The 27,978-nt window shown below is 59.8% G+C and overlaps 1 protein-coding gene across 1 annotated transcript; it reads left to right on the forward strand.

Annotated features, from left to right (window-relative positions):
- Positions 1–27,978, forward strand: MMEL1 (membrane metalloendopeptidase like 1). Its single transcript, XM_081307775.1, has 23 exons — positions 1–209; positions 12,006–12,083; positions 12,571–12,627; positions 13,380–13,541; positions 13,708–13,788; positions 14,762–14,857; positions 15,418–15,536; positions 15,993–16,058; positions 17,525–17,659; positions 17,743–17,832; positions 21,847–21,983; positions 22,275–22,368; positions 23,283–23,411; positions 23,873–23,971; positions 24,259–24,339; positions 24,700–24,803; positions 25,078–25,136; positions 25,495–25,614; positions 26,229–26,362; positions 26,472–26,537; positions 27,026–27,121; positions 27,469–27,545; positions 27,630–27,978. Exons 1-23 carry the CDS (start codon positions 74–76, stop codon positions 27,727–27,729), a joined length of 2,316 nt encoding a protein of 771 aa, XP_081163901.1. The 5' UTR covers positions 1–73; the 3' UTR covers positions 27,730–27,978.

Below are 27,978 nucleotides of genomic sequence, written 5' to 3' on the forward strand. Positions count from 1 at the left end.
TGCCCTTGGCCACCTCTCCCTGCCCTTGGCCGGGGGTGCTCAGCTGTGCGCTCTCCCGTCCAGAACTTTGCTGATGGGGAAGTCGGAAAGCCCAATGGGGATGGAGAGAGCCAGCCCACCCGCGCAGAAGCGCAGAGGCTTCCTAGAGTGGGCGCTGCTGTTGCTGGTGACAGCAGCCCTGGTGGCCCTGGGCATCCTCTACAGCAGAGGTGAGTGAGGATGCTGCACCCCACCACCCACCCCGCCCCACAGGCCTGCTGGCCCCCAGTGGGGCCTAAGGGGCAGCCCAGGTCCCAGAGGCCCTCAGTGCTGCCGGCAACAGAGAGGGTCCCAGAGGGACGCTGCCCTGTGGGGAGCCAGTAGCCCCTTTCAGAAAGCTCTGCATCACGGCTGCTCCTGTGGGCTCTGCGGGCTCTGCCTCCGCCCCCTCTGCCTCTGCAGGACTTCTGGATGCCAAAGGCAGGCCCCTGCCCCATCCCGCAGGCCCCCTCCCAGGCCTTGGCAGAGCAGCCCGCAGAGCACAGCTGCAGTTCCCGGCCAGCCCAGCAGGAGGAGCCCGGGCTCCTGAGCTGGGTCCCACCCCTGCGAGGCTCTGCTCACCTGGCCGCCTTCCTCAGTGCCAGCATCCACCCCTGCCCTGCCAGAGGCCCCAGCTGTAGTCCCTGGGCCCAGTGGCTTCTGAGACAGATTCTGCTAATTGCAAGACGGTGGGAAGGGCCATTCTGGGTACCCACGGAGATGGAGGTGTGGCCAGGACTGCCCTCAGCGACCCTGGGCTGCCCTGGTGCCCCTTCTCCTTTGCTCTCCCCCACAAAGACCCACATGGAGGAACCAGAATGCTCCTCTTCAGGTGGAGTGGGGTGAACGCCCAGGCCCCGGGCAGCCCTGGTCAACGTGAGCTGCCACCAGGCCCCTGGCCAGCCCCCATCCTCCCTGAGCCTCGGGTTCCTGTGCACATGGCCGGTGGAGCTCACACACCAGCGCTGACTGCTGTCCTGCTGTGGGGGGCACAGGACACGGACATGCAGGTGAAGGGCTTGCCTGGCCTGGTTCTAGGAACAGGGCATTGTGGCCATGTCACTCAAAGTCCCTCAGGAGCCACCCATCCATTGTTGGCAGCTGTTCCTGCAGAACAGAAGTGGGTGCTGCCAGAGGACAGGATGGGCATCCACAGGCCAGGCTGCCTGCAGGAGCCTTGTGGAGTGGGGCAGCTGCCCAGCAGTCACTGTGGTCTCTGGCCCCCCAGGGCCTCCTGCAGGGTCAGATGGGCACTGCCAGGTCCAGGGGCAGAAAGCTCACCTGGAGGGTCCAGGGCCCAGGGAACCTTTGTTCAGGGCTCTCAAAACACCTGGCTTTGAGGCTTACAGGGAACAGGGAACCCAGCTTCAGTGTGCAAGGGGCCCCTCTCCTGCCTCTGCGGGAGCCCACCCTGCAAGAGAAGAGGCCTTCACTCCCCCTTGCAGTGTGTGGGTCCTCGGTGAGGTCTCTGCCTCCTCCTGCCTTCACACCTCTGCCCCCATTTCTTGCCTACCTCTCCCTCCCCTCCTGCATACTGAGCTCTTGGACAATTGGGCTCTCCCCGGCCCTCCGGGGCCTGCAGCCTTGGGCTCCTCAGCTGTGACCCCCCAGGAATGACCCAGGCTCACCTTGGCCTGAGTCCCGGATGAGGGGCAGGAGCTTCTACATGCAGCCTGTTCATTGTTTCCAAGTGCTCTTTCTCATGTCCATGTTCTTTCTTGATGTGTGAGTGATCAGATTTATTTCTTTAATTTCTAGATTTAAATTATTGCCGGTTTCTGGCCTACTTGTGCTGTTGCCAGAAGCCCCGGTTCGAGCTGTTCTTGGTGAGGTTCTCTGGTGCTTGCTGGGGCTGGCCGGAGGGCTGACTCTGGCTCCGTCCCCACAGTGCAGGTGCCCTGGTGGAAGTGCTCCTCCGTGGCCGCGAGGTCAGCAACTCCTGCAGGCCTTGTCTTCTTCATTCTCTTGATCTTCAGTTATCGAAGGGCGTGTGTGTGCGCGCGTACGTGTGTACGCAAACAGTGGTGTCAGTTTCTTGTATCCATTTATCCACCTTAGATGTTTAGGGCTGTATTATCACATGGGCACATACTTAGATAAAACCAAAGCTTGGCTTTATAAGTATGAGGCAGGTTTCACATTTAGATATACATAGAGAATCCTCTATCTTCCACGAATACCGTGCAGCCGCCCAGGGGGTCTGAGCGACGCTCTTTGCCCTGAGTTCTTTGGTCTCCGTCCTCCTGCCTGAGTGAACATGCAGTGCTCAGTGGAATTGCTCAGTGGAAGCGCTTGGTCTATCCTTTCCATTCTTTTCCCTTGAAACTTCATGGGCTTTGCCTCCCAGATGCCCCTGGCAGTGGTGGGTGGTGGGTTTGGTCTTTGTCTTCTCCCTGTCTGCGTTCGCACTCAGTACCACAGCGCCCCCTGTCTGCGGTTCCCGGTCAGCACCACAGCGCCCCCTCTCCGCGGTGTTCTCCTGCCTGCCTTTGCTCTTCTGGATTGCTCTATCACGATTCTCTCCGTGTTCCCTCAACTCACTTGGAACTTTCATATTTCTGTCCTTTGGATGGTGATCTTCGATTCGTTCATTTAATTATTGGCTATTGAAGGTCACCAATAAGCCTTTTTATAACAAAGTCACATGACAGTCCTGTGCCCCAACCCCTGCCCATCCTGGATTCTGCTCTACAGAAGCAGTCCTGCTCTTCCCCTGGTGCCACGGCCCCCAGCCTGCTTCTGTAGATACAGGTCTGTTGGACACAGCAGCACCCACTCACGCAGCACGGCCTGTGGCTGCTCTCTGCTGGCCGGCAATGTGAGTAGAGAGGTGGTGACCACGCATGGCCACAGAACCTCTGGCCTGTACAGAAACAGCGCCAGCCCCTGGACCAGGGCGCCTCCTCATGCATCTGGAGCTCACTGTCCACCCTCGGCCCTTTGCTACATGGTGAGTGGGCACCGTGTGGCTGTGGTTAACACCCAGACTTCAAGTGGACAGCTCCGCTGGCCACCCGACTCTCCAAACCCAGATGCCTGTGCTCGGGTGGTTTCCATAATTCCTCTGTGCCTCGGTTTCCTGCTGTGAACGCACGTCAGGAGCACTGGCATGAGAGCCTCGCTGGAGGGTTCATGACTTCATACACCAGTGACAATTAGAAAACTGTCCGTCGTGCTGTTGGTGGTCAGGTGCAATCCTCAAATGTCAGATTCTGCCATTGGCCCATCAATATTGCTCCTGACATCTTGTTGGAAGGCACCCAGATCTCCACTTCCCAACACAGGCATAACTATGGCTTCCCATGAAAACCACACTCAGCATTTACCACTTTTTTGGGGGGTGGGGGGTGCCAGGGATAGAACTCGGGGGCACCCGACCACTGAGCCACATCCCCAGCCTTATTTTGTATTTTATTTAGAGACAGGGTCTCACTGAGTTGCTTAGGACCTTGCTAAGTTGCTGAGACTGGCTTTGGACTTGTGATCCTCCTGTCTTGGCCTCCCGAGCTCTGGGATTACAGGCGTGCATCCCAGCACCCAGCTCACTTACCACTTTTTATGGTGTGTTTTCAGAGCTGAACCGTAGAGGATAATGGATTGCAGTTCCTGTATTCATTCTTACTTTGTTTCCTTATCATGACTAACTTGTTTGAAGAGTTATCCTTTTTTTTTTTTTTTGCCAAATCATTCATATTTCAAGGCCTGTCCTGACCCATCTCAAATAACAAAACCATGTGCTTTTTAAAGCAGATTTCAGCTGTGGGACGCTGCCACACGCAGCCAGAGTCTAAATCAACAGTATCATGCTAGTCACTCGGGATGTAACTCAATTCAAGGTGGCATTTCTAAATTTTAAAATTCTTCTCCTAACCTTTCTAATCTCTGCTCCAAAAACAGTTTTTAAAACAGAAAGCAGCTTTCAGTTTTGCACAAGTAGTTATCATTTGCTGTCTCTTATCTGCAAAAGGTCACAAGCTTGAATAAAAGCGGGGGGGGGGGGGCATTCTGACAGTTTCTGACCTCCTTTGTTGCCCCGAGACCCTGAGTAAATTATAATGGGCGGCCTCGGGCTGCCTCCCAGGGTCCCTCGCCTCTCACAGTGAGTCTCCAGGTCTTCAGAGGGTGAGTCTTGCCCACGTCGCTGTCTCTGCTGGGCACTGCACAAGGTGGCATCATTTGCCAGTTCTCTTCCAGAACCCCACGAGTCCCACATCCGGGCGACACACCAGTCCTTCTTCCTTTCTAGCCATCCCCCATGTTCCGTCCTGTGGCTCCTGGACTGCAGGCGAGCCGCACGTTACCTCCCCACTTGGTTGTCTGGAGAGTCTTCATTCGCACCCATTCTGAGAGACCCTCGCTCTGGGGGAGCTCTCGGGTCTTTTCCATGCGGGTCACTCCATCGCCGCCGCCTCGCACCATCTCCTGCGGAGTCTGCTGTGCTCCACCTGCACCCCCTGGTCTCTAAGTGGCTCCCTTTCCTGGAGCCTGGATGAGCTTCTCCCGGGTCCCCAGGAGCCAGGCTGTGGGGTGTCTCTGTGGGGTCTGGGCTGAGTGTGAAGATCTTGGCACCTGTCCTGTGGGGTTCCCTTCAGTACTGTGCCTCACAGTTCTCTTTCACTCATTTTGGAAAATACACGTCACCTTTTCAGGTATTTCTTTTGCCCTTTCTCACTCTCCCTCTTCCTTTCCTCCCCTCTTCTTTTCTCATAAGAGAGCAGGACAGGTCCTTCCCTGCTCTGTCTTTCCCTCTAGAAATACTTGCACCACGGGCCATCTGCCAAGAGGCCTCCCAGGGCCAATCTGATGGGCTGCCTGCCTTTGGACTTTCACCTTCTAAAACTGTGGGCTAAATAAACAGATTTCAAAGGACCCCGCCCACAGTAATTTGTGGTAGCAACAAAAAATGGGCTGACCCTCCACTTGTGGTGGACGGCTGTGCTGACCAGCAGTAGGCTCTTGGGGCAGGCAGGGGCACTCTGGTGCCGGCTGAGTCTCAGCCCTAGGCAGGCCTGCGTGCCCTGCCCTGTGCCCACATCAGCTAGACTCGGCCCCATGCCTGAGCACCCTGCCCACCAGTGGCAGCAGACCTCTTCTGGAGGTCATTCTAGGCTCCTAGGCCCAGAGGGTCTCGTCCTTCTCCATGGGCTAAAGGTGTGTATCGCCACCTTCATGTAGAGCTGTGGGATTTTGCCTCTGGGGATGGCAGGGGTCACCTGCCCCCAGTGGTTCAGATCTCTTGCTCCCAAAGAAAGGGTCCTGGCAAGTGGAAGTGGTTTTGTGCCTGTATCACTGCCAGAGTGGGCCCTGCGTCTCAGTGCCCCGAGGGAGGCTCCCTCCCGTCTTCCAAGACCCGAGCCATCTTTCTCATGCACCTGGCAAGAGCCTCAGGAGGAACTTGTGGGTTCATGGAAGCTCCCAGATGTCAGGAGCTCTCCGCTGTTCTGAACTGAGGGGCTCGGCCATGCTTCTAGATAAAGGGCAGCTGACTTCGCCCTGACTCCTTCTTTGGAACATCTCTTACTTCCAGACCCTGCCAGACGTGAAGCTACCCACAACCCAACTTCTCCTGGAGGGGCTCAGGTCCTCCAAAACTCCAAGATTCCGTGTCCCAGGTATCCTGGGACCTGTGTTCCAGTTATCCTGGGACCGTGGGTCTTTCCTGAATGGGATCCAGGAAAGTGGTGGTTTTTGTGGACCATCTGGCTTTTCTTATGGTTGGGAAGGAAATGATATTTTTGTCATGGCTTATGATGTTCCTAGGAAGAAGGTAGAACTACTCTGGCTGAAATTTTAGGTGTATACTAAACTTAGTAAAATACTAAGCAAGTTAATATCTCCATAGATTCTTCCGAACAACGTGAGCATTGACTCACTCTTCTCATGCACACCCCGGCCCTGTGCCCGTGCTGCTGCTGTTAGGGACAAGCCAGGAACCCGCAGCAGACGTGCCTGTGTTGACACCATGCCCAGGTGACTCATCTGCACGCTGGGGCTTGGGAAGCCTTGGTTTGGGACAGAGTTCACCGAGCGTGCCTGATAACTGGAATGCCCAGGGAAACGGTGAAGCAGTTGCCTGTCAGTCTGAGCCTATCTCAGTCTGCTGGGCCTCAGGGAGTGCCGTGGGCTGGGTGGCTTCAGGACCAGAACTGCTGCTTCTCACAGTTCTGAACACTGGAAGTCCAAGACCCAAGTGCCAGCCGGCTGGGTCTCGGTGAGGGTTCTCTCTGTGGCTTGCAGATGGCCTCCTCTCACTGCATTCTCCTCTGGCGGCACAGCGAGCTCTGGTGTCCCTCGCTTTTCTGTAGGGATACCCTTCCTACCCAGTTAGGGCCCCACCCTTGACCTTTATCTTCCATCAAAGGCCCAACCTCCGAATATAGTCCGGCTATATGCGGCTAATATGCTAATATGCGGCTTCAGCACAGGACCCTGGGCAGATACAAGGAAGCGTGTGTTCATCCCAGGCCTCACCCTGGAGAGCCCAGGAGTCTTCTAAAGCGAGTCCTCCAAATCAGTACCTCCAGCACCTCGGGGCTTTCTGTGGCCCGACACGTGGGGAAGCCCTGCTCCTAAATAATAAATCGCCAGTGGTCTTGACTTCTGGTGACTTGGAATCAGCCTCGCATTCATCTTTCGGGATAGTTTAGCTGGTTATCAAACCAGGGCCCGACCCTCTCTCTCAGGGTCTCGAGTGGTTTGCTGCCTTCTGACCGCCACAACTGCTTTCAGAAAACTGCAGCGGCTCCGACCATGGCTCGGACCGTGCCTCTCCTGTAGGCAGACCTGCTTTCCCTCGGTCCTTGCTGGTCTGTGTGCTGACGGGGAGAGATCCGGCCACAGAATCCTTGGTTCCACTTTGGATTTGTTGTGATCCCTGTTGTGAAGCCTTGACGTATTCATCAGCTTTGGAGATCTTTAGCCACCATCTGTTTGGACATCACCTCTCACATCTCCTCTGTCCTCTCCTCCTGGGGTCTGGCTCCACACATGCTCATTCTGCTCACTGTCCTCCAGCTCTCGACCCCCGTCATTTTTTCCATCTCTTTTTGACTTTGTCCCACGTTCCAGGTAAACGCTTTAGAACCTCATGCCAACCCACTAAGTCTCTCTTCAGCTCAACTCATCCAGTTTGGGTTTGTGGCTGTTTATAAACCGCAACAACTACAAGGTCTTAGGTCCAGAATTTTCAACTGATTATTTTCCAAATTTATTTTTTAAATATTTCTTGTCTTTATTTTGGGGGGAGCAGGAGGGTACTGGGGATTGAATTTGGGGACCCTCAATCCCTGAGCCACATCCCCAGCCCTATACTGTATTTTATTTAGAAAAAGGGTCCCACTGAGTTGCTTAGTGCCTCACCGTTGCTGAGGCTGGCTTTGAATCTGCAATCCTCCTGCCTCAGCCTCCCGAGCGCTGGGATGACAGGTGTGTGCCAGTGCACCCGGCCTTGTCTTTATTCTTGATCATTTTATTTTATCTGTTTCAAACATACTTGTTTTCCACATCAGCTGGCTATTGAAGCTTTAAAAAACACCCACCCATACTCACTGGCACAGAGCAATTATGTAACAGGATACACCCACCTTTTGGTGTGGGGGTCAGCCGATCGGGTCAGGTTCAATTGGGGTAGCTCTGTTCCTTGGGAATTTCATCCACCCCAAGGACCTGGGCATGTTCCTCCCCTGGAAGTGACAGAAATTCACCAGGACAGGAAAGCACACCAGCTCTGTCATCCCACCGGGATCCATTGACTGGAGGGAGCCCCACGGGTCACCCACGGTCGGGGGGTCAGTATCCCCTGCCCATCAGTGGGAGCCATGGCAGTCTGTGGCCGAGGCACCGGTGCAGAGGTGAGGGTTGGGGGTGCCCTTCTCTGGATCAAAGAGTTCAAACCGCAAACATCGGGCTCTAGTTCTGCTGTCTGTGTTCTCACTGGGGAGATTTTCTTTCCATAAACATGAATCACATCCAAACTGGCTTTGTCTCCGGGACTCTGTCTCCTGGGAACCCAGGCAGTTTCCCTCTGAGAGCACGTGGTCTCCACGGGGACCTGGGGACGCTGCCAGCCTGGGGCTGCTGCTCGCTGAGTCTCAGCCGCGTCTCCCCAGGCCCACGACACGGGCGCTGGCTCCCCAGGCCTGCGTGGCCACCAGCGTGGTTGGACCTTCTCAAGGGAGTCTCTCCATCAAGCTCCTGTGTAAACTAGGGAGGGAAAGAGACGGACGGGGAGAGGGGAGACTGAAGGTCTTAATTCAAGGACCTCGGATCATAAGCTTTCAGAGGGAATAGCACGATATTTAAAAGACAACTGGTTTTTTAAATACTGTGTCTGTGAGATGACTGGCATTAAGCCAATGCAGAAGGACAAAGAGAAGATATGTCCCTGGACGTTAGGGAAGGCTGTCATCCCTGGGGGGCCTCCCTGGCCATGGGGCTTGCTCACCGTCCTTCCTGGTGGCCACACTTCGGCAGCAGAGGAAGGCTGACGTCTCTGCAGCCTTCACATCCAGGGCTCTCACTTCTATGATTGTCCTCCTACTTGGAAGGACAGAGATTTTGAATGACAGGTCGGGGCCTAGCCGTCCAAGCTTAGCCACCCACCGGGGACGTGAGCCTGGTGTATCTCCCCAGCTCCGTCCATTGTTCCCAAGTGAGAAGTGGCTCCATGATAACCAGTGTGAAGCTCTTCCTTACAGGTGACATGGAAAACGTGCCTCTCCTAACTCCACTCTGGAAGGGTGGCCTCAGGAGGGCCGTGTGTCCTCAGGCCACTCGAGAGCTGCAGTGCCTGGAACCCCCAGCCCTTCCCTCCATGCAACGCTGGCAGCCGTGTGGGGACTTCCCCCTTCAGCTCCAGCTCTGGTCACCTGACCCAACTGGGGCACACTGGCCAGCGCTGGCCTAGCTCCCGGAACCCCTCACCGCTGGCCTTACCTGCATGGAGCCGGCCGATCCTGCCCGCCGTGCAGGGCACTGCTGCGAGCGTGCCTTTCAGCGGGAGGCAGGGCGCACCTGTCCCGGGGAGCACCGGCAGACACAGACTCCCTCGGGTTTTGTCCGAAGTGTGTCTGTCTCACTGTCCACCGGGCCTGGGGGTCTGGGCCGAGTTGGCTCTTTCCCCTTAAGCACTGACGGCTCTTCCCTTGCCCCCCTGGCCGCCGTTGCTTCTGGTGACAACCCGGCCTTCATTCCCCTCTCTGACATCGCGAACTCGGTCGGGATGGGCGCTGTGAGTCCCTGTGGCTGATTGCCTTCTTTCACTTAGTCACATAACATGCATGTGCTTTCTGTGACTTAATAGCTTACTCATTGTCACTGCTGAGTGATCATCCATTGTATGCAGGTGACAATTTGTTTATTCACCCACTGAAGGTCGTCTAGGTGGCTTCTGGCTCATGTCAATTATAAATTTCACGTGCAGGATTCTTGGTGGCGACATGTTTTGAATCCGTGGGGTAAACACCTAAGAGTGTGGTAACTGGATCATCTTCTCCGACTGAATTGAGTTTGTCCGTCTTCCAAGATGAGTGGGCCTGGCTCCCACCCGCCCCCGGCACGAGTCCCTGCGGCTCTGCAGCCCTGCCAGCGGTCGGCATCGCCAGGCCTGCTTTTAGCCACTCCAACAGGCGCGTGGGACCTCCTTGTGGTTGGAGTCCGCAGCTCCATGATGGAAAATGAAGGGTGGCATCTTGCCATGTTCCTTTCCACCCCCGGGCACCTCCTGTGGTGAGGGTGGTCAGATCTTTCGCCTGTTTTCAGTCGGTGTTGTTTTCTTATGCTCAAGTTTGAAGCGTTCTTTGTACATTTTGGATAAAAGCGTCTTGTCTGATGCCTGTTTTTTTCTGACTGCGCCTTACCTTTTTATTCTCTGAACAGATCTTTTACAGAACAGAAGGTTTTAAACTTAATAACATCAGATTACACTTTGTCTGTTTTGGATCATGCTGTTTATGTCACATTTTAAATTCTTCACCAAGCCTGAAGCCCCACACCTCTTCTTCAGTGTTTTCTCCAGACATTGGATAGCTCTGTGTTGAACTGGTCTTGTGGTCTCTCCTGAGCTAGTTCTGCAGCCGGTGGCCTTGGTCCCGGGCCCTCTCTCGGGTACATGGCTCTGCCCCTTTCCCGTGTCCTGTGGGTCTATCTGTGGGCTCTCCGTTCTGCCCCAATGACCTGTTTCTTGCCGCGTGTCTCTTCTTTGGCCCGTGGGCTGCTGGCTGGTAACACGCAGGTCATGTGAGTCGTGGGGTCAAGTGCTGTGCGCCTTCCCGCTTGGCTCTTCTTCACCATTTTGTCCCCAGGCTAGTCCCTTGCCCCTCCACGCAAGCCTGAGCAGAGTCTGTATGTGTGACAAATGGCTTGCTGAGCCTTGGATGCGAGACCCAAGCTGGGGAGAATGAATTCTTCGTGATACTAATCCTCCACCCATGGACACAGGCTCCCTCCTGTTCATTCAGATGTGTGACTTTTTAAGCCGTGTTTGATAGCCCCACATAAAGGTGCCATTTTGTTATTTTGTTAGACTCCTACCTGACTTTATCAATCTCGGTGCTGTTATAAATGGCATCACCCCTCAACTTGGAATGCCAATTGCTCTTTGGGGGCAGAGGCAAGCCATTGGCCCTGGGTGTCAATCTTGGGTCCCTGAGCGGGCTAGTTTCTAGTTGTGGGAGCATTTTGGCAGTTCTTTGGGACTTTCTCCCTAGAGGATCACGGCATTTGAAAACAGAGCTTTCTGGCTTCCACCTGTTTCCTTTCCTCGCCGTACTGAACCAGTCCCGTGTGACTCTTTCCCTTCGTGCTTGGTTTGCATGACCCACACTGACCTCCACCTGCTCCTGTGGGTTCTCAGCCCGTCACAGCTGTGACCAGTTCTCCACTCCGGGAGGGAAGCCGAGGTCCCACCTCCACGCACTCTTTCTGCCACCCGCCCATGTCCATCCATGCTCCACCTTTCCTACATGACCCTGTCGCTTAGGTGATGCATCCTGGGCTTGCTGTGTGACAGCTGTCACGCGGGAGTCCACTCCACCTTCTGTCATTGTCTCACCCGTGAGCCACACCCTAACGCTGGAGGTCACATGTCCTTCAGTCCGCTCTTTTACAGGGGGTGTGGCCTCCTGAGGTCCAGAGTCTCCCCCAGGCTCGGGTTCCTGAGATCAGCCAGCACCTGCCAAGCGGTCACAGCTCATTTTCTGGCCTCTTCCCTCCCAGCTCGGGTTTGCATTTGAATGGTCACTTCCTCTGCTGCTGGAGCTTGCAGAGCCTTCTCCTGTGGCCACCAGAGGGACGCCCTAGTGCAGGCCCTAGAGTTGCATCACTGGCCCCTGAATGGTGGGACCAGGAGCACCGGACGAGTTCCCAGCCCCAGCACCTTGTGTGCCATCTCTGTCCTCAGGGCTGAGCAGAGCAGCCCCTGTCCCCCTCCCCAGGTCTGCTGCCTCTTGGGTGGGGAAATGGAACCACAAGCCAGATCTGAGAGGCCAGGCCTGGCTCACCCTCTCCCCCAACCTGGGGTTCCACCTTCTGTCCCCCGCACTCCTCTCCAGACAATTGACAGTCCTCTCAGAAGACCCCTGCTGACCCCTGCACGTGGTGGAGAGGAGGGGAGGGTGGCCTTGAGCCTTCAGCAGAGGGGGTGCAAGAGGGTGCAGGGGCCAGAGAGGAGGCTTCCAGGGTAGGGGTCACCCCCCTCGGAAGGGCCTAGGGTGCCTCCCTGGTGGGACTCCAGGAGCTGCCCAATCGATGGAGCCTGGTTGGGTGGAACAGGCCAGGGCGGGGCTAGCAAGCCAGGGGTCTGCCTCCTGCTAAGGCCCAGCAGGAAGCAGACAGAGGAAGGCAGTTCTGTCCTGTGCCAGCCACCCGGTTCCCTGGTGGCCACCCTTCACTGTGGTGGGCGGGGGCTGCAGAACCCACCCTGCAGGGGTACTGGTGCTGCCCTTTGGAGGCCGAGGCTGGAGGCCAGCTGAGCGCGTGTCTCTCCCCAGGGAAGCAGCTGCCCCCCTTCACTAGCCGGCTGTACTTCTCCCAGGAAGAGACGACCACCTTAAAACGAAAACCCCGAGGTAGCCTTTGCCTTCCCTGCTAGACAGCCCCGGGAGGTGGGCTCGGCAACCGCGCCTGCCACGGGGCGGGGTCTTCCTGGAGGGCCGGGAGCCGCGCATGGGTGCAGGAGGGGTGTGGGGGGAGAGAGGACAGTGCAGGGACGCCGACCTTGAGCACCTGCTGGGTCAGAGCTGGGTGCTGGGGAGCCACTGGACACTGCCTATGAGGCGTCCAGCTGGGACAAGGGCAGGCTGGGGGGACAGCACAGGGGGCTGCCTGGAGGAGCAGGTCCCCGACAATGGAGGCAGGAAGGCATGGCCAGTGGGGGCAGGGGTGTAAAAGGGGCCCTGGGTCACTCACGGGTCATCCAAGCTGCACTTGGGGAAGCCCTGGGCTGTGCTGCAGAAATGCCCTGAGGCTGAGGCTGGACTGGCTCTGGGGTGGAGGCGTGGTGGCACCCGCCCTGACCACCCGTGCTCCTGGCACTCACACCTCTCCTTGCTGCAGCCATCAAAGAGTCCTCGCCTTCAGAGGTCTGCACCACCTCGGGCTGCGTGATGGCAGGTGAGGCACAGCCCACCCAGGGCCCTCCTGGAGTGGGGGGCCGGGCTTGCTGGGGCTCCCTGCACCTCCTTCCTGCCCCTGCAGCTGCAGCCTGGTGGCTCTGAGGACCAGGGCTCTGCTCTGCACACGTTGTCTCCTGTTGGGGTTAGAGGCTGCCATTTGCACAGGTCAGGGGGGGGGGGAGGGACAGGAGAGACTCCAGCAGGCGCTTCTGCCAGAGTCGGTCCTGCAGGTGGTCTGTCTGCACGTCCCCAGCCTCCAAGGGACCAGAATTCAAGGGAGGGCTCCAGGGGTCTGCAGGAAGGGGGTCCAGCTGAGAGCACTCTGCAGGGAGCCTCAGCACCCCCTGGGCCCAACATAGGGACTCAGCCACCCCCAGCAGGAAACCAACCCCAGGTGGGAGCTAAGCACACCTGATGGCTGAGAGGCTCGGGTCCTGCCAGGAGCCAGGAGCTGGCGCCAGCTCAAGGGCAGGGCCAGCCGCCTGGAGCCAGGCTCATCTCCACCCAGGGCCTCTCAGGTCAGACTGCTGGTGTCCCCAGAAGTGAGACTCAGGAAGCCACGAGGCTTCAAGGTCATGTGGTCCTTGAGCAGCAGCCCCAGACTTGAACCCACCTTTGATTCCAGCCTTACGTGGCTCAGAGAGGGTGACTGACCCTCCCAGGGGCACATGGCTGCAGCTGGTTGGGGAGGGAGACTCCGTGAGCAGATAGTCAAGTCAGGCCATCTACACCCCACCCTGGGACAAGCAGCTGCTAGGATCCTGCGGAACATGGACCCAACCAAGGAGCCCTGTGACGACTTCTACCAGTACGCCTGCGGAGGCTGGCTGCGGCGTCACGTGATCCCCGAGACCAGCTCGCGGTACAGCGTCTTCGACATCCTGCGCGATGAGCTGGAGGTCATCCTCAAAGGTGGGGACAGCACTGAGCCAGGACAGGGGGCTAGCTGGGTCTCTCAGTGCAGTCCCCGGGGCCTCCTGGGTCTCCCCTTTATCAGGAGCTCCCAGGGCACAGGCCTGCTGACCCTGGCCCCCAGCAGTCACCTCAGGCCTCTGTCCACATTCTCCTCTGCCCTCAGGTGTGCTGGAGAAGTCCACTGACAAGGACCGGCCCGCAGTGGAGAAGGCCAAGATGCTGTACCGCTCCTGCATGAACGAGAGTGAGTGGGCGCCAGGTGGTCTGTCTGCACGTCCCTGCCCCCCGGGGGGGTCTGAGTGTCTGCAGGAAGGGGGTCCAGCTGAGAGCACTCTGCAGGGAGCCTGAGCATCCCCTGGGCCCAGTACAGGGACTCAGCCACCCCCAGCAGGAAACAAATCCCAGGGAAGGGCCCTGGTGAGACCTGCAGGTGGGCTGCTCCTGCCAGGGCCCCGGCGTGGGAGTGGACACTGCTCAGGGCTCAGGCCATGGGTCTGTGCGCTGTGCCCTCCACCTGGCCTGTGGGTCCATAAGCAGACCTGTTGTCAGCTGCCCTGTGATCTCGCTCACACCCAGGCCACTCTCTGTCCAGGCAGCAGGGGTCCTGCCGGGAGCCCAGGAGAAGCATGCATGTGTGAGTGTTGCGTGCGTGTGTGTAGTACACAACCATCGCGAGTGTCTCTGTGCTATACACACGTGTTTCTGTGGTGTGTACACACATGTGCATTGTGTGCGTGTCTAGCAGGTGTGTGCGGTGTGTGCTCTGTGGGTGTGCTCTGCGCAGGCACATGTGTGGGTGTGCATGGGTGCCGTGGCCGTCCTTGGTCTCTGCCTTTTCTGCACAGCCTGCACTTACTTCTGGGCGGCTGCTCTCCTGAGCCTCCGCAGACCCGCTCTGCACCCAGGGCGCCTGTCTTGGGTTCCAGCCATCATCTCTAGCCCCCAGCACAGCCCCACCCCCGCTGGAACACCCAGGGCTGCGGGTTCTGGGGACCACGGTGGCAGTGCTGGTCAGGCTGGCCATTGCTTTCCTAGGCTCACTCACCTGCTGCCAGCCCCCAGGTCCCTGCCCTGTCCCGGGGCCGTGTGCTCTCACCAGCCCCAGCCCCCTCCACGCTGTGCTAAGATGCTGATCCCGTGAAGGGGGCATGGGCTAGGGGTGACATGTCCCCTTGGGCCCGGGTCAGGCATGTGAGCCCCCCTCTTCCCCTTCTTAGGCGTGATAGAGAAGCGAGACTCTCGGCCCCTGTTGGACGTCCTGGAGACCGTGGGAGGGTGGCCAGTGATCGTGGACAAATGGAATGAGACCAAAGGTGAGGCCAGGCCTGGAGAACAGACAAGTGGACATAGCCCCTGGAACACCTGGGGACCCAGGCCTTCCAGGGGAGGCCACCCATCTGTCTGGCTGCCAGCTCTCAGGAAGTCCCAAGAGGCCCATCTCTGCCAGCCCAACCTCAGGGCCCTGGGAGCAGGCTCAGGGTCCTAGCCAGAGAGCAAGTGCCATCTGTGACTGGGGCTTCCTAGGGCTGACCCCGAAGCTCTGCCGAGGGCACCCCTCCCGGACTCCCAGACTCCCAGTTCCGAGCGTGCTCTGGGACCCCTCCAACTCAGGGTCCAGAGTGACCACAGAGCAGTTAGCGGCCCCCACGCAGTGCTGCACTGGGGGCCCAGTTGTCCCTGTGGCCCGGGTGGGGAGGTGTGACCCCTCCCTCGCGCTCCAGCCCTCTGGGCCCACAGTCAGCTCATCACCCCCACCCGGGCAAGGGTCCCCTCCACCTGGAGCTCTGGGCTTAGGAGGCAGACGCGTTGCCTGGCGAGGGCTGGGCTGAGACCCCAGGCCCTGACGGTCTCCAGAGTGGGCGTGACTCCCCAGGCCCCCAGTGGAAGCTGGAGCAGCAGCTGGCCCTGATGAACGCTCAGTTCAACAGGCGCGTCCTCATCGACCTCTTCATCTGGAACGACGACCAGAACTCCAGCCGCCACATCATCTACGTACGCGCCCCGGGCCGGCCAGGCGGGAACGGAGTGGGGGTGACGGCACAGGCCCGGGCAGTGAGGCTGTGTGCTCAGGGCCTGGGCTCCCGGAGCCCTTTCCTGGATGGCACAGAGCAGGATTTCTGTGGTTCTCAGGGACAAGGAGGCCTTTGGCACCAGGGCAGGAAGCCTATCCCAGGGCCCCAGGGAAACACGTGTGAGGCCACTCCAGGAGGACTGAGCACCAAGGGGCCCGGCAGGGCCTGGCCCTCCACCCTTCTCTGGCTCCCCCAGTCCTGTCCTCCAGGCCCTGTCCAGCCTCCCTGTCACTCAGAGCTAGTTTAGGCTCCTGGGGCGACACTCTATAGCATCTACCCTCGGGTGCTAGTATCCCACTGGGCACAGCCCTGGGAGGGGTGCTGCAGGCTGTGGACCCCGGGCTCTTGCTCAAGGTCATACCCTCTGTGTTTCCAGATAGACCAGCCCACCTTGGGCATGCCCTCCCGGGAGTACTACTTCAGCGAGGGTGACAGCAAGAAGGTGAGCTGGGGCCCTTCCGCCCATGCTGGGCCTGCCCCCTCCCACCTCAGGGCCTACTGGGACCAGGGGCTCCATGGTCCACTGACCCTTGCAGCCCACAGCAAGCTTCTGTGGCCAGTTCCAGAGTCCAGCCTGGCACTGGAGGCCAGAGACGCAGAGCAAGGACTCACCTTCAACACCCTCTGCCAGGCTCAGGAGAGCTCAGCCAGCAGGCAGCCTGTGGGGCCACCTGCCAGCCCCAACCAGCCCTGCCATGCAGAGCAGGCCACACTGCCAGGGTCTTTACAGACATGCCCAGCATGAGCAGCTGGGCCCGAGCCCACATTCTGCTCCTGTAGCAAGGGGCTCAGTCAGGAGAGAGAGACAAGTGTCCAGAAAGGCCAGCCAGGGCAAGGGGGCTGGGGTCCGGGAAGAGTCAGAGAGCAGAGAACAGGTGGGGGGGGTACCCCAGGAGCAGAGCAGGAAAGGCAGGAGGTGTGGGTGGCCCCGATGGAAGGGCTGGGAGCCCTGGGGACCTCCTGGCAGAGGGGCAGTGAGCTGAGCTTTGAAGGATGGGTCAGGTCAGAAAGAAGGACAGCTGACACCGAAGCATGGAGCCCAGGGGTCGGGAGAATCCTCAGACATCAGGAGCTGGAGTGTCCCGTCATGGGCCACCTCAATCAGACCTGCAGGAGGCACTGGCCCTCCTGGTGCAGAGCAGCGTACAGAGGTGGCCTCCGCCTGGCGCAGAGCACCGTACAGGGGTGGCCTCCGCCTGGCGCAGAGCAGCGTACAGGGGTGGCCTCCGCCTGGCGCAGAGCAGCGTACAGGGGTGGCCTCCGCCTGGCGCAGAGCAGCGTACAGGGGTGGCCTCCGCCTGGCGCAGAGCAGCGTACAGGGGTGGCCTCCGCCTGGCGCAGAGCAGCGTACAGGGGTGGCCTCCGCCTGGCGCAGAGCAGCGTACAGGGGTGGCCTCCGCCTGGCGCAGAGCAGCGTACAGGGGTGGCCTCTGCGGCTCCTTCGCCCTGAGGAAAGCCCCTCCCAGGATGGGAGGGGAAAGGGGGTCTCAGTCTGGCTAGGAGCCCCCACCCCAGGCTTCCTCCCACAACATGAGCCTCACAGGTGCCTGCAGGGCCAGCCCTTCAGAGCCCTCTGCCACAGAGGCTGGGGCATGGGTCACTTGGTCAGCAGGGATGGAGCTGGTCAGGAGCGGCCTAGTGTGAGCCGTCTGGTGTGACCCTGGTGTGGGGCCCGACACCACAGTTTGGGTGGACAGCAGGTCCATGGGCACAGGGGCCACAGGGCTCTGAGCTGGGCAGGCACAGGGCACTGTGTGCTGCAGAGCCTGGGGGCTGAGGTTGGCCAGACGGGCTCTCAGGGGGCTGCTCCACGTCATCACCCAACCCACCCCACAGAGCGCTCCATGGTGGCCGAGGCGGCCGAGGCGGCCGAGGCGGCCCAACTCCATCCACGGTCCTTTGGCCCAGGTGCGGGAAGCCTACCTGCAGTTCATGATATCGGTGGCCACCATGCTGCGGAAGGACATGAAGCTCCCCAAGGACAACAATCTAGTGCAAAAGGACATGATGCAGGTGCTGGAGCTGGAGACTCACCTGGCCAACGTGAGGCGGGGCCGGGGACCGGGCCAGGGGTCTTCGGCCAGGCTCCGGCCACCCACCCCCACGTGACCCCAGCCTACATGCAGGCCACAGTGCCCCAGGAGGAGAGGCACGACGTCACGGCCCTGTACCACAGGATGAACCTGAAAGACCTCCAGCACAAGTTTTCCCTGAAGGTGAGGTGGCGTGCACCGGAGGCCAGCACCAGCGCCAGCCCGGGCCTGACCTCACCCCCATGTGCTTCAACCATGCCCCCCCAGGCAGGGACCAACTCGCTGCACCCAAAGAGCAATATGCTGAGCACAACCAAGCATGGTGACCAATCCCAGAGGGACAGCAGTCACCACCTGTCATCGGGGACAGTCACCATGTCTCACCATGAGGGTTGGGTGACCCCAGTTTATCAGGAAACAGGATGGGGGGGCTGCAGACTGTCCTAAGGTCTTCCCGACCCAGGGGCTCTGCCCACCCTAACCGTGGTGACTCCCACGGCCCTCCCCTGCCTGGAGATCAGAGCCTTGGGCTGGGGGGCAGCAGAGAAGCAACCTAGCCAAGGGCAGGGATCTGGCCCCCAGCCCAGCAGTGGCTCAGCCCACCCCAGCCCTGCCCTGAGGGGCTGGCCTGCTCCAGGGGTATCCAGGAGGGGAAGACGCAGTGCAGGTCCAACCTCAGCAGCTGTGGCAAAGGAAGTCAGCGGGAGGAAAACGGACCCGGAGCGCCTCCCTCCTGACCAGTCACAGGAGCATCCACACACACGGCTCTCCCAAGGATAAGACTGGAACCCTAGAGAGAGCCCTGGACCCCGCTCATCACCCCTGGTGTCCTGGGAGGGCCGGTCCCTGTCCTGCACACTGGCCCCGAGAGATGGCCAGCGGCAACACCCCTCCCCCAGCCCAGCCCCTGGCTCCCTGGCCAGCAGACCTCTGCAGGGCCAGGACTGGGCTCCATCGGGGCACAGAAGGAAGCCTGGCCCACCCAGGGAGGGACGGCAGGCGAGTGACCCGGAATGTTCAGGAAAGCAGGAAGCCACGCAGGACCAGTGCTGGCCATGGGGAGAGGGGCCAGGGGGACTGCCCAGCTGTCGGGGCCACCAAGGGCCCAAGGCAGGGCTGCGAGGGGTCAGGGGGCTGAGTCAGTGGACTGCATCAGCCTGGGGGCCATATAAAGGCCTGGACTCCTGTGAGAGGGCTTGGGGCCAGGCAGGGCAGGGCAGGCCGGGCAGCGGGCCTGCTGATCTTGAAGGAAGAGCCCTCAGGGCCAGATGCAGGAGGCGAGAGGAAGTCCTCAGGTGGCCTGGGAGTGGTGGGAGGCTTGTGAAGTGCCCAGTGACAGGACACGGCCAAGGCACCAGAGGCCCCTGCTACCCCTGCTGCCCCTGCCGCCGTCTCCTCCCTGGGCACCACGCCCTCACCCCACACGAGGAGCAGGGATGTGGCGCCTGATGTTGACCCCAGGCTCCTGTCCCACACCTCGAGGTGACCCCACATGCCTGCATCTAGCGCAGAGTGACAGCTGGGAACGTGGCAGCTGCACCCTGGCCCCCGACTGGGCTGGCGGGGCTCCGCTCTGGGCTCCCCGGAACAGCTCCATGATGGGCTCCAGCACCATCGTCTGCGGTGCGCGGGCAGTGCCAGGTGGGAGGGGCCGTTCAGTCGGGGGCGGCACACGCAGGCCTTCCCGGAGGCTCACGGTCCACACGCCTCACCAGGGCTGGGTGGCGCCCACCTTTCTCCCCAACCCACCTTCGGGCGTGTGTGGCATTGCATTTGGGTCCAGCTAGGCTTGCCCGATGCCCACGAGGCTGGGTGCCGTTTCCGTCCACTGACCTCGGCTCCCTCTTCTGGGAGTGTCGCTCGGTCCCTTGCCCTGGTCTTGCAGCTGTCTGCCTTTCCCCTGCTGCTGGCGGAGCTCTTGCTGCTCCAGAAGCACCCCTTGATGGCCAGTGTCCTCCTATGAGCAGCTTGCGTCCCCACTCCCGCAGCAGGCCCTTTCTTTCGTCCAGTTTATCGACTTATCAAAGGCATAGCAATCTTCTCTGTATGCTGATGTTCCAGTGTCTGTCTGGACTCTCTGCCCTCCAGGGCATCCAGGCCTGCGGTCTGCCCTGAACTGGTTGGCAGCCACAGTGAGATGGAGGGTTATCTGGTCTCTTCCTTAGGAATCTCCCATGACCACTCCATCTGCTGATAAGATGACCCCCTGACCACTGGCAAGTGCCATCTTTGGTGTAAACCAAGTGTGTTTCTGTGTGTCTCTGGACACTCTTCTGTTCTGTTGGTCTCTGTCCATGTGCCAGCCACGGTCACCTTCACTACTGCAGCTTTCTGAGGAGTCTTGATATCCAATCAGTTTGGCAACTTGGTCCTTCAAAAGACTATCTGTATTGGTCAGGAATGGTGGCACAGGCCTGTAATCCCAGCAACTCTGGAGGCTGAGGCAGGAGGATCCAAGATCAAGGCCAGTCTCAGCAACTTAGCAAGACCCTGTCTCAAAATAAAAAATAAAAAGGGCTGGGGGCCAGGGCTGGGCTTGTGGCTCAGTGGTAGAGCACTTGTCTAGCATATGAGGACCTGGGTGTGATTCTCAGCATCGCGTATAAATAAATGAATAAAATAAAGGTCCACCAACGTCTTTAAAAAAATTTTTTTTTTAAAGATGGGCTGGGGTGTGGCTCAGTGGTAAAGCATCCTGAGTTCAATCCCCAGTACAAAAAAGAAGGTTGTCTGAACTGTTCTGGACCTTTTGCATTTTTTTTAAATATAGTTTATTTGTTGCTGAACCTTTATTTTATTCATTTATTTATATGTGGTGCTGAGAATCGAGCCCAGTGTCTCACACATGCTAGGCAAGCGCTCTGCCACTGAGCCCCACCCCAGCCCCTGCATTTTCATATAAAACCTTCAATCAGCACAAAGCGCTTGCTGGGATTCTGCTAGGAAGTGCTTTGAGGAAGACGGGCAGCTGGACTGCACCACACCTTCCGCACTTCCCACCTCTGAGCCCGATAGAAGCCTCCATTCATTCATGACTTCCCATTTCTCTGAGTTCTGTGGAGCTGGATTCCTCAGGCAGCTTGCCCCAGGTTTATTCCCAGGGCCTCTGTGCGTGCCGGGGTGAGTGCTCTGTGTGGTCAGTCCACCTCCTGGTTGGCTGCCCACACAGAGATCCCACCTTGGGAAACAGGGGTGTTCCTCAGCTCCCTGGTTAGTCCTGATAATTCATCTGCAGATTCTCAGACTTTATACACAAGAAATCACGCCATCTGGGGAAGCGTCCCCCCCCAATCCTCGTTGGTCCCGCTTCACCCTGGTGGGACGCTGCCTGCTGTCCTGGTGGGAGACTCGGCCTGTCGCCCTGGGTCAGGCAGCCGGGCCGGGCCTTGCCAGTCTGGCCTGCCGTACAGTTCCCCGTCGTGGCTGGAACCGTTTGTAGATTTCCCACATCAGGTCACAGAACTATTTTTAGCTTGCCAAGAGTCTTTATAGTGAGCGATGGTGAATTTTACTAAGTGCCCTTTCTGTATCTATCAGAATTATCATGTCACTCTCCTCATTTATCCAGTTACCATAGTGAATTCTACTGATTTGATTTTGAAATGTGACACCAAACTTGTATTCCTCAAATAGCTGGCCTGTGACGTACACCATTGACCCCTGGGATCAGCTGCATTCTATCTGCTAATATTTTGCTCAGAATTTTTGCATATATTATCATAACACTGGTTAGTGTTTTCTTATTATCTCCTTATAATACTAAGGTTATTCTTGGACTTACTAATCAAGTTGAAACGGTTTTTTCTCCTTTTTCTCCTCCCTGGAGAGTCTGTTTAAGATTAACAGTCTGTTCTCCCTAAATGTCAGATGGAATGCACTGGAAAAAACAGACGGGCCTGGAAATTTGTGGGAATATTTCAACTGAAAGAGTCAGTTTACTTAACCTGTGAGACCATTTATATTTTCTGCTTGTTGTTTCTACTGCTATTTCTCACAGGGATTTCATTAATTGCACTTAACTTTTCACACACTCTCACCTGCCTCCGGGCCCCTGGACTCTGTGGACGGCCACCCCTGCTCTCCTGGTTCCAAGTGCTGTACTGCTCCCTGCTCCCCTCCTCTGGGTACTCCTTGGTGGGACTGGGTTTCCTGGGTGCCCGGGAGCTGTCCATCTCTCCCTGCTCCCTCCTCCTGCAGGGATTCAACTGGACTCTGTTCATACAATCCGTGCTGTCCTCGGTCAAGATCACGCTGCTGCCCAATGAGGAGGTGGTGGTCTATGGCATTCCTTACCTGCAGAACCTTGAAGAGATCATCCACATGTACCCTCCCAGGTGAGGCCCAGTGAGGGGCCCAAGGGCCGCAGCTTGTGTGTCGCTGCCCCCTCCACACACACAGCTCCGCTCTCAGGAGAGGGCTGCATCAAGTAGTGCCCTCAGGTGCGGGGACAAGGGAGGTCACCCTTAGCAGCTGTGAAGCCTGATGTAGAAAGGAGGGGCAGGCCGACTGACGCCTGGGTCGCTCTGGCACCCGGAGCTCTGTGGGCAGGATGAGCTGGCCAAGCTGCAGCCCACTCTCCGCCGAGCAGCTCACTTGTGCTGCCCCTGCCCTGCCTCCTGCCCCAGGACCATGCAGAACTACCTGGTCTGGCGCCTGGTGCTGGATCGCATCAGCACCCTGAGCCAGCGATTCAAGGACGCTCGCGGGAACTATCGCAAGGTGAGCACTCCCTGCTGCGGGGCTCCAGGCTGCCCGGGGCCGGGCCCTGCTCTTTCACAGGTGACTGAGCACAAGCTGGGGGCCCCCAGGAGGCCACGGGGCAAAGCATGGGCTGTGCAGGCCCAGCAGCTGCCCCTGGGGCAGTCAACAACCAGCAGTCAGCAAAGCAGAAATCTCCTGTCCAAAGCAAGTGTGACTGAAGGGAGGGGACAGGAACAGAGCAAGCTGCCACATGGAGGTGACTTTGACCTTCAGGGCAGTAAAGAGACCAGGGGAGAGTTGCAGGGAGCAGAGAGCCAGGGCAGAGGCCAGAGGCAGGAACAGGCAGCCCAGGAGGCCAGACCCAGCAAAGGGGCAAGCCAGCTTCCCAAAGGCAGGCAATCCCGCAGCCAGGAGGGGCAGCCGGGCACCGGGCAGGGCACTCGCTGGCCGGATCACATTTCCATGTCTTCCCCTTCCACCCCTGGGGACACACGGGCATGCGGTCTCATCACCATTTCAGTGGTAGGGAAACAGGGCCCAGGGGGCTGGGGCTGGTGGCCAGGGTGGACACAGTCCCCAGAGCTTGCTCTAGAGTCAATACTAGCCCTGTGTCTTGGAGGCAGATAACCAGGGCGGAGGGAGGACAGGCCCAGCAGATCACCCCACCTCTCCCAGAGTAGCGGCCCAGCACCTGGCCTGGGTGGGTGGGAGCCCCACAGCTGTCCAGCTCCCACACCCACAGCCAGCACTTGGAAGCAAGTCTGAGACATCCCATGTCCCACGTCCCACTTTGGCTGGTGGCACCCCAAGACCAGGGACAGGGTGGGTCTGCTGGCCTCACAGACCCAGGGCCCCACGCGGGACCTGGGCTGTGGATGCAGGGAGAGGGTGCACCATGAGGGCAGGCACAGTGAGGCAGACCCTGATGCCAGGCGCTGTACGGCACCACGGTGGAGGAGGTGCGCTGGCAGGAGTGCGTGGGCTACGTGAACAGCAACATGGAGAGCGCCGTGGGCTCCCTCTACGTCAAGAAGGCCTTCTCCAAGGACAGCAAGAACATGGTGGGTGCTGCCTCCTGCCACGGGAAGGCGGGCCCTCCACACGGGGCACACCCAGGCCAGGCCCCTGTGCATCTCGCTCAGGGACATCCAGAGGACACGTGTTTGTCCCAGGGGCCCCAGGGGGAGGCCAGGGAACCTGGCCACCCAGTGCTTCTGACCCCCAAATCCCTGCTGCCCCCAGCCCTGGGCCCTGCAGACCACCTGAGCCAGGCACAAGATCTACACACAGTGAGCCCAGGGCCAGCAGGCCTTCTGCACACCTGCAAGGACTTGAGCCCCAGGGCAGGGCCCCTGGACGGAGGTGGTCACCCCCATACCCACACCACACCTCACCCCGGAGGCCCCCAGCTGGGGCAGCCCGGGGACACCTCCAGAGGTGTCTTAGATCCGTTCCCCAAAAGTCCCTGAAGGTGGGTCACACAGCCCCCTGATGAGTCCAGGACCCGGCCATGTGCCCCCAGGTCAAAGAACTCATCAACAAGGTGCGGGCTGTGTTTGTGGAGACCCTGGATGAGCTGAACTGGATGGACGAGGAGTCTAAGAAGAAGGCCCGGGAGAAGGTGGGCAAGCCACACAGAGCCCCCCCCCCAGTAGCCCCGAGGTCAGGACCTTCACCCACAGGGGCGGCCCCAGGGCGGGAATCAGGAATGGAAATCCCCACCACTCCAGGAACAGGCTGTGGGCAGGGGCTGTGGCCAGGGAGAGGGGGTCTGCACCTGTGGGACTCCCCAGGCCCTGGCTGGCTACACAGTTCTTGGGGCCTTGGCCCTTAGTACCAGGCAGGGGGCAGAACTGGCAGGTGGCCTCCTACGGGGGGCCAGGGCACAACCAGTCCTCTTGCCCTCAGGCCATGGGCATCCGGGAGCAGATCGGCTACCCCGACTACATCCTGGAGGAGAACAAGCACTTGGACGAGGAGTACTCCAGCGTGCGCCCCTACCCCCAGTGCCTTCGGGACCTCTGCCTGTCCTGCCCACGCCCAGCCCCTGCCTCCAAACCGCCACAGGGGACACGGGGCTCTGGGCCAGGCACCCTCCCACAGCCTGGGGTGGCTTTAGCATCATCTCAGCTTACAGGCGGGGGACTCAGGTCCTGAGGTGGTTCAGAGTCACAGAGGTAGATGTTGAGGGCCAGGGCCCCACTCATCCCCCCACCCCACCATCTGCACCCAGGGCCGGGGCCATTGCTGGCTACTGGCGAGTCCCGAGGCCCTTCCCTCACCACCCCAACCCCCGCCCGTCCCTCCGAGGACCCAGCCTGAGCACTGCCGTGGCCGCCCCTCTCACAGCTGAACTTCTCAGAGGACCTGTACTTTGAGAATGGGTTGCAGAACCTCAAGGCCAATGCCCACAGGAGCCTCAAGAAGCTTCGGGAAAAGGTGGACCAGAATCTGTGAGTGGCGTGGCCAGTGTGGCCTTCAGGAGCTACCTGCTGGGTCGGGGTGGCCCTGTGCTTGGCTGAGGCTGGGGAGGGACACTGGGCCTGTCTCAGACTCCCCCAACCCCGTTTGGGGGAGGTGCAGAGAGTACCTGGATCTTGACGACCAGGCATGGCACGTGCTCCGGCACGGCCACTGTGACAGGACAGGCTTAGCCAGCCAGGGCAGGGAGGCGCCGAGGGAAGGTCCCAGCAGAGGTGGGCCCAGGTGACGGTGTGTTCACCACAGCTGGATCATCGGGGCTGCCGTGGTCAACGCATTCTACTCTCCAAACCGAAACCAGATTGGTATGCCCGCCGCCTCACTGCCCACCCCGCCCCCAGAGTCCTGGGCAGCCCCCCGCGGTTGCCAGAAGGGGAGTGCACTCTCCCACCTCACTGTCACCCCTCAGGGCTGCGCAGCTGCAGGAGTCAGGGGGATGCAGGGGGCAGTCCCTGAAGGCACACGGTGGCCAAGAGGCCAGAGGGTCCCCGATCTAGCCCCACCCTCTCGGCCTCTAAGCCTGTTTCCTCAGCTATACATGGGGGGAGGGGGAGTCTATCTCCCAGCCACGGGAGTGGATGGTGGGACCCTGGAGGTGACACCTGAGCATGGCGCACAGATGTGCCCACTCAGTTTATTCTTTGTGTCCCCCCTTGGGGACAGTTTTCCCTGCTGGGATCCTCCAGCCACCCTTCTTCAGCAAGGAACAGCCGCAGGCCTTGAACTTCGGGGGCATCGGGATGGTGATTGGGCACGAGATCACACATGGCTTTGATGACAACGGTAAAGGGGCTGCCGGGGCCTCCAGACAGATTTGCACCTGCCAGCCACACACCTGTCTCCAGGAGCTCCTGGGGCCTCCAAGGAGGTCTGGGGGGACACAGGCCAGGGCAGGGGAACATGTGCTGGACTCGAGGGAGCTGGGGCAGATTAGGTCTTGAATGCCGCCCAGGGCCCCATCCAGAGAAACCACCAGGGGCACAGCAAGGGCACAGGGGCTGGATTCCAAGGTCACTTCCCCAAGATGGTCACGGGGATCCCCCCAAGGGCACCCCTGTGCTCCTGGGGGCCCTGTACCCTCACCTGGGGTTTAGAAAGTTAGCACATGTCCAGAGGGAGCCATACCCCAGTGTCCCTAGGACCCCAGGACCCAGTAACAGCAGGCCCTAATGTCAGGGTGTGGGGGACCACGGAAGCCCTCCCTCTCTGGGGCTGAAGCACTGCAGCACACCCTGTCCCCTCTGAGCGTGTCCGGCTCTGCAGGGCTCAGGCTCTGCCCAGGAGTGTGAGCTCCAGCTCCTGGGGTCAGCTGGAGGCCATGGACAGGCCTTGGCTGGCGGGGAGGGCAAGTACAGGCTGGGGCTGGGGGACAGCCAGCTCCGCACTGCCCTACTCAGGCCGGAACTTCGACAAGAACGGCAACATGCTGGACTGGTGGAGCAACTTCTCGGCCTGGCACTTCCGGAAGCAGTCGGAGTGCATGGTCTACCAGTACAACAACTACACCTGGGACCTGGCCGACAAGCAGAACGTGAGCGCCCGCCACCGCGCCCACCCGCACTCGGCCCTGGTGCTGCGGGAAAGGAGGGCCAGGGCCGGGTCGAGGGCCGGGCCCACGCCCACCTGTCTTCTGTGCGCAGGTGAACGGATACAGCACCCTGGGGGAGAACATCGCGGACAACGGAGGAGTGCGGCAGGCGTACAAGGTGGGTCTGAGCAGGAGCCTCGAGCAGGGGACAGAGGGCCTTCAGCATGGGCTGAGACTGTGTCCTGGGGACTCTTCCTGACTGGGCAGGCAGCATTGCCCCAGAGCACCTCCCGGCCACGGGTAGGCCCTGGGCCTCAACCGGCCTGAGCTGGCCACTTTCCATCTCCAAGTGAGGTAGTGGACTAGTGACCGCATGTCCACCCACCTCAGCATCCCTCACCTACAGCCAGGAATGGATGAGCCCTAGGTACCAGGTACCCATTCGGGTGGGCACCAGCTGGCAGGCCACCTGGCCAGACCCCAAGGAGCCCTGCTGGAGTAAGCATGCAGAGGCAGCTTGGGAATCAGGGGTGTGCCCGAGGGCCCCAAGCTGCAGAGCAGGGCCCGTCCACAGGTCCTGGAGCCAACCTCCATTCTGCATGGAGATCAAAGGGCTCAGAAGGCCTGGCAGGACTGGCCAGGCCCAGCACCCATTTGGGCCTGCAGGCTTACTTAAAATGGACCAAGGAGGGCGGCAAGGACCAGCAGCTGCCAGGACTGAAGCTGACCTGCGATCAGCTCTTCTTCGTCAACTACGCCCAGGTGCAGCTCCTGTCCCACCCGCCCCCAGCCTCCCCACCACACCTCTGGAGGGCCCACTTCTCAGCCTGGCACTTTGGAGAGCCCACTAGAGGGCCTCGAGGGACACTGTGAGCTGGCCAGACCTCAGAACCAGAACCAGTGATCCTGGAGGGCTTTCTGGAGGAAGAGGCTGGCAGGGGAGGGAGCTAGGAGGAGCCAGTCAGTGTGCAGGGAGGAGAGCACCTGCTGGCTTCCTCTCCCACCCGAGGGGAAGCCTGGGCCGTGGGGACTGCTGCCGGCCCTTGCCACAACCAGGGGCACCCTTCCAGCCCCACAGCCTTGTAGCCACGCCCTTGGTGCACCTGCAGGTGTGGTGCGGGTCCTACCGGCCTGAGTTTGCCATCCAGTCCATCAAGACTGACGTCCACAGTCCCCTGAAGTACAGGCAAGTGCCCCCTGCCCAGACCCGTGCCCCCGAACCCACCCAGGCTCCTGTCTCAGGCTGTTCTGTCCACCCGCTCGTCTGCAGGGTGCTGGGCTCATTGCAGAACCTGGCTGCCTTCGCTGACACCTTCCACTGCACCCAGGGGTCCCGCATGCACCCCAAGAAGCGATGCCGCGTCTGGTAGCCAAGGCTGAACCACACTGTGTGGTCCACACCCACCCACTGCCCAGAGGCACCTGCAGCACAACAGTGCAGCCAGCAGGGACCTGGTAGGCACCCCGCCAGGTGGCCATGGTGCCGGCCCGACCTCCGTGCCACCCTGGAACACAGCCACCGCCTGACACGGGTCACTTGACACCTCCGCATCCACCTTCAGGGATCAGAGCCCCATGCAGCCCCGTAGACACCATCCACCATCTTCCACCCGCTCTGA

Source organism: Spermophilus citellus (assembly GCF_964194105.1).
Source record: "Spermophilus citellus genome assembly, chromosome: 9".
Classification (NCBI taxonomy): domain Eukaryota; kingdom Metazoa; phylum Chordata; class Mammalia; order Rodentia; family Sciuridae; genus Spermophilus; species Spermophilus citellus.

Bases quoted from the DNA above. Each gene is read 5' to 3' on its own strand.
- MMEL1 (XM_081307775.1), top strand. From the start codon at position 74: ATGGGGAAGTCGGAAAGCCCAATGGGGATGGAGAGAGCCAGCCCACCC. The intron at 12,628-13,379 runs GTGAGGCACAGC...TGGGACAAGCAG, and splicing joins CTCGGGCTGCGTGATGGCAG to CTGCTAGGATCCTGCGGAAC. The intron at 16,059-17,524 runs GTGAGCTGGGGC...CCTTTGGCCCAG, and splicing joins GCGAGGGTGACAGCAAGAAG to GTGCGGGAAGCCTACCTGCA.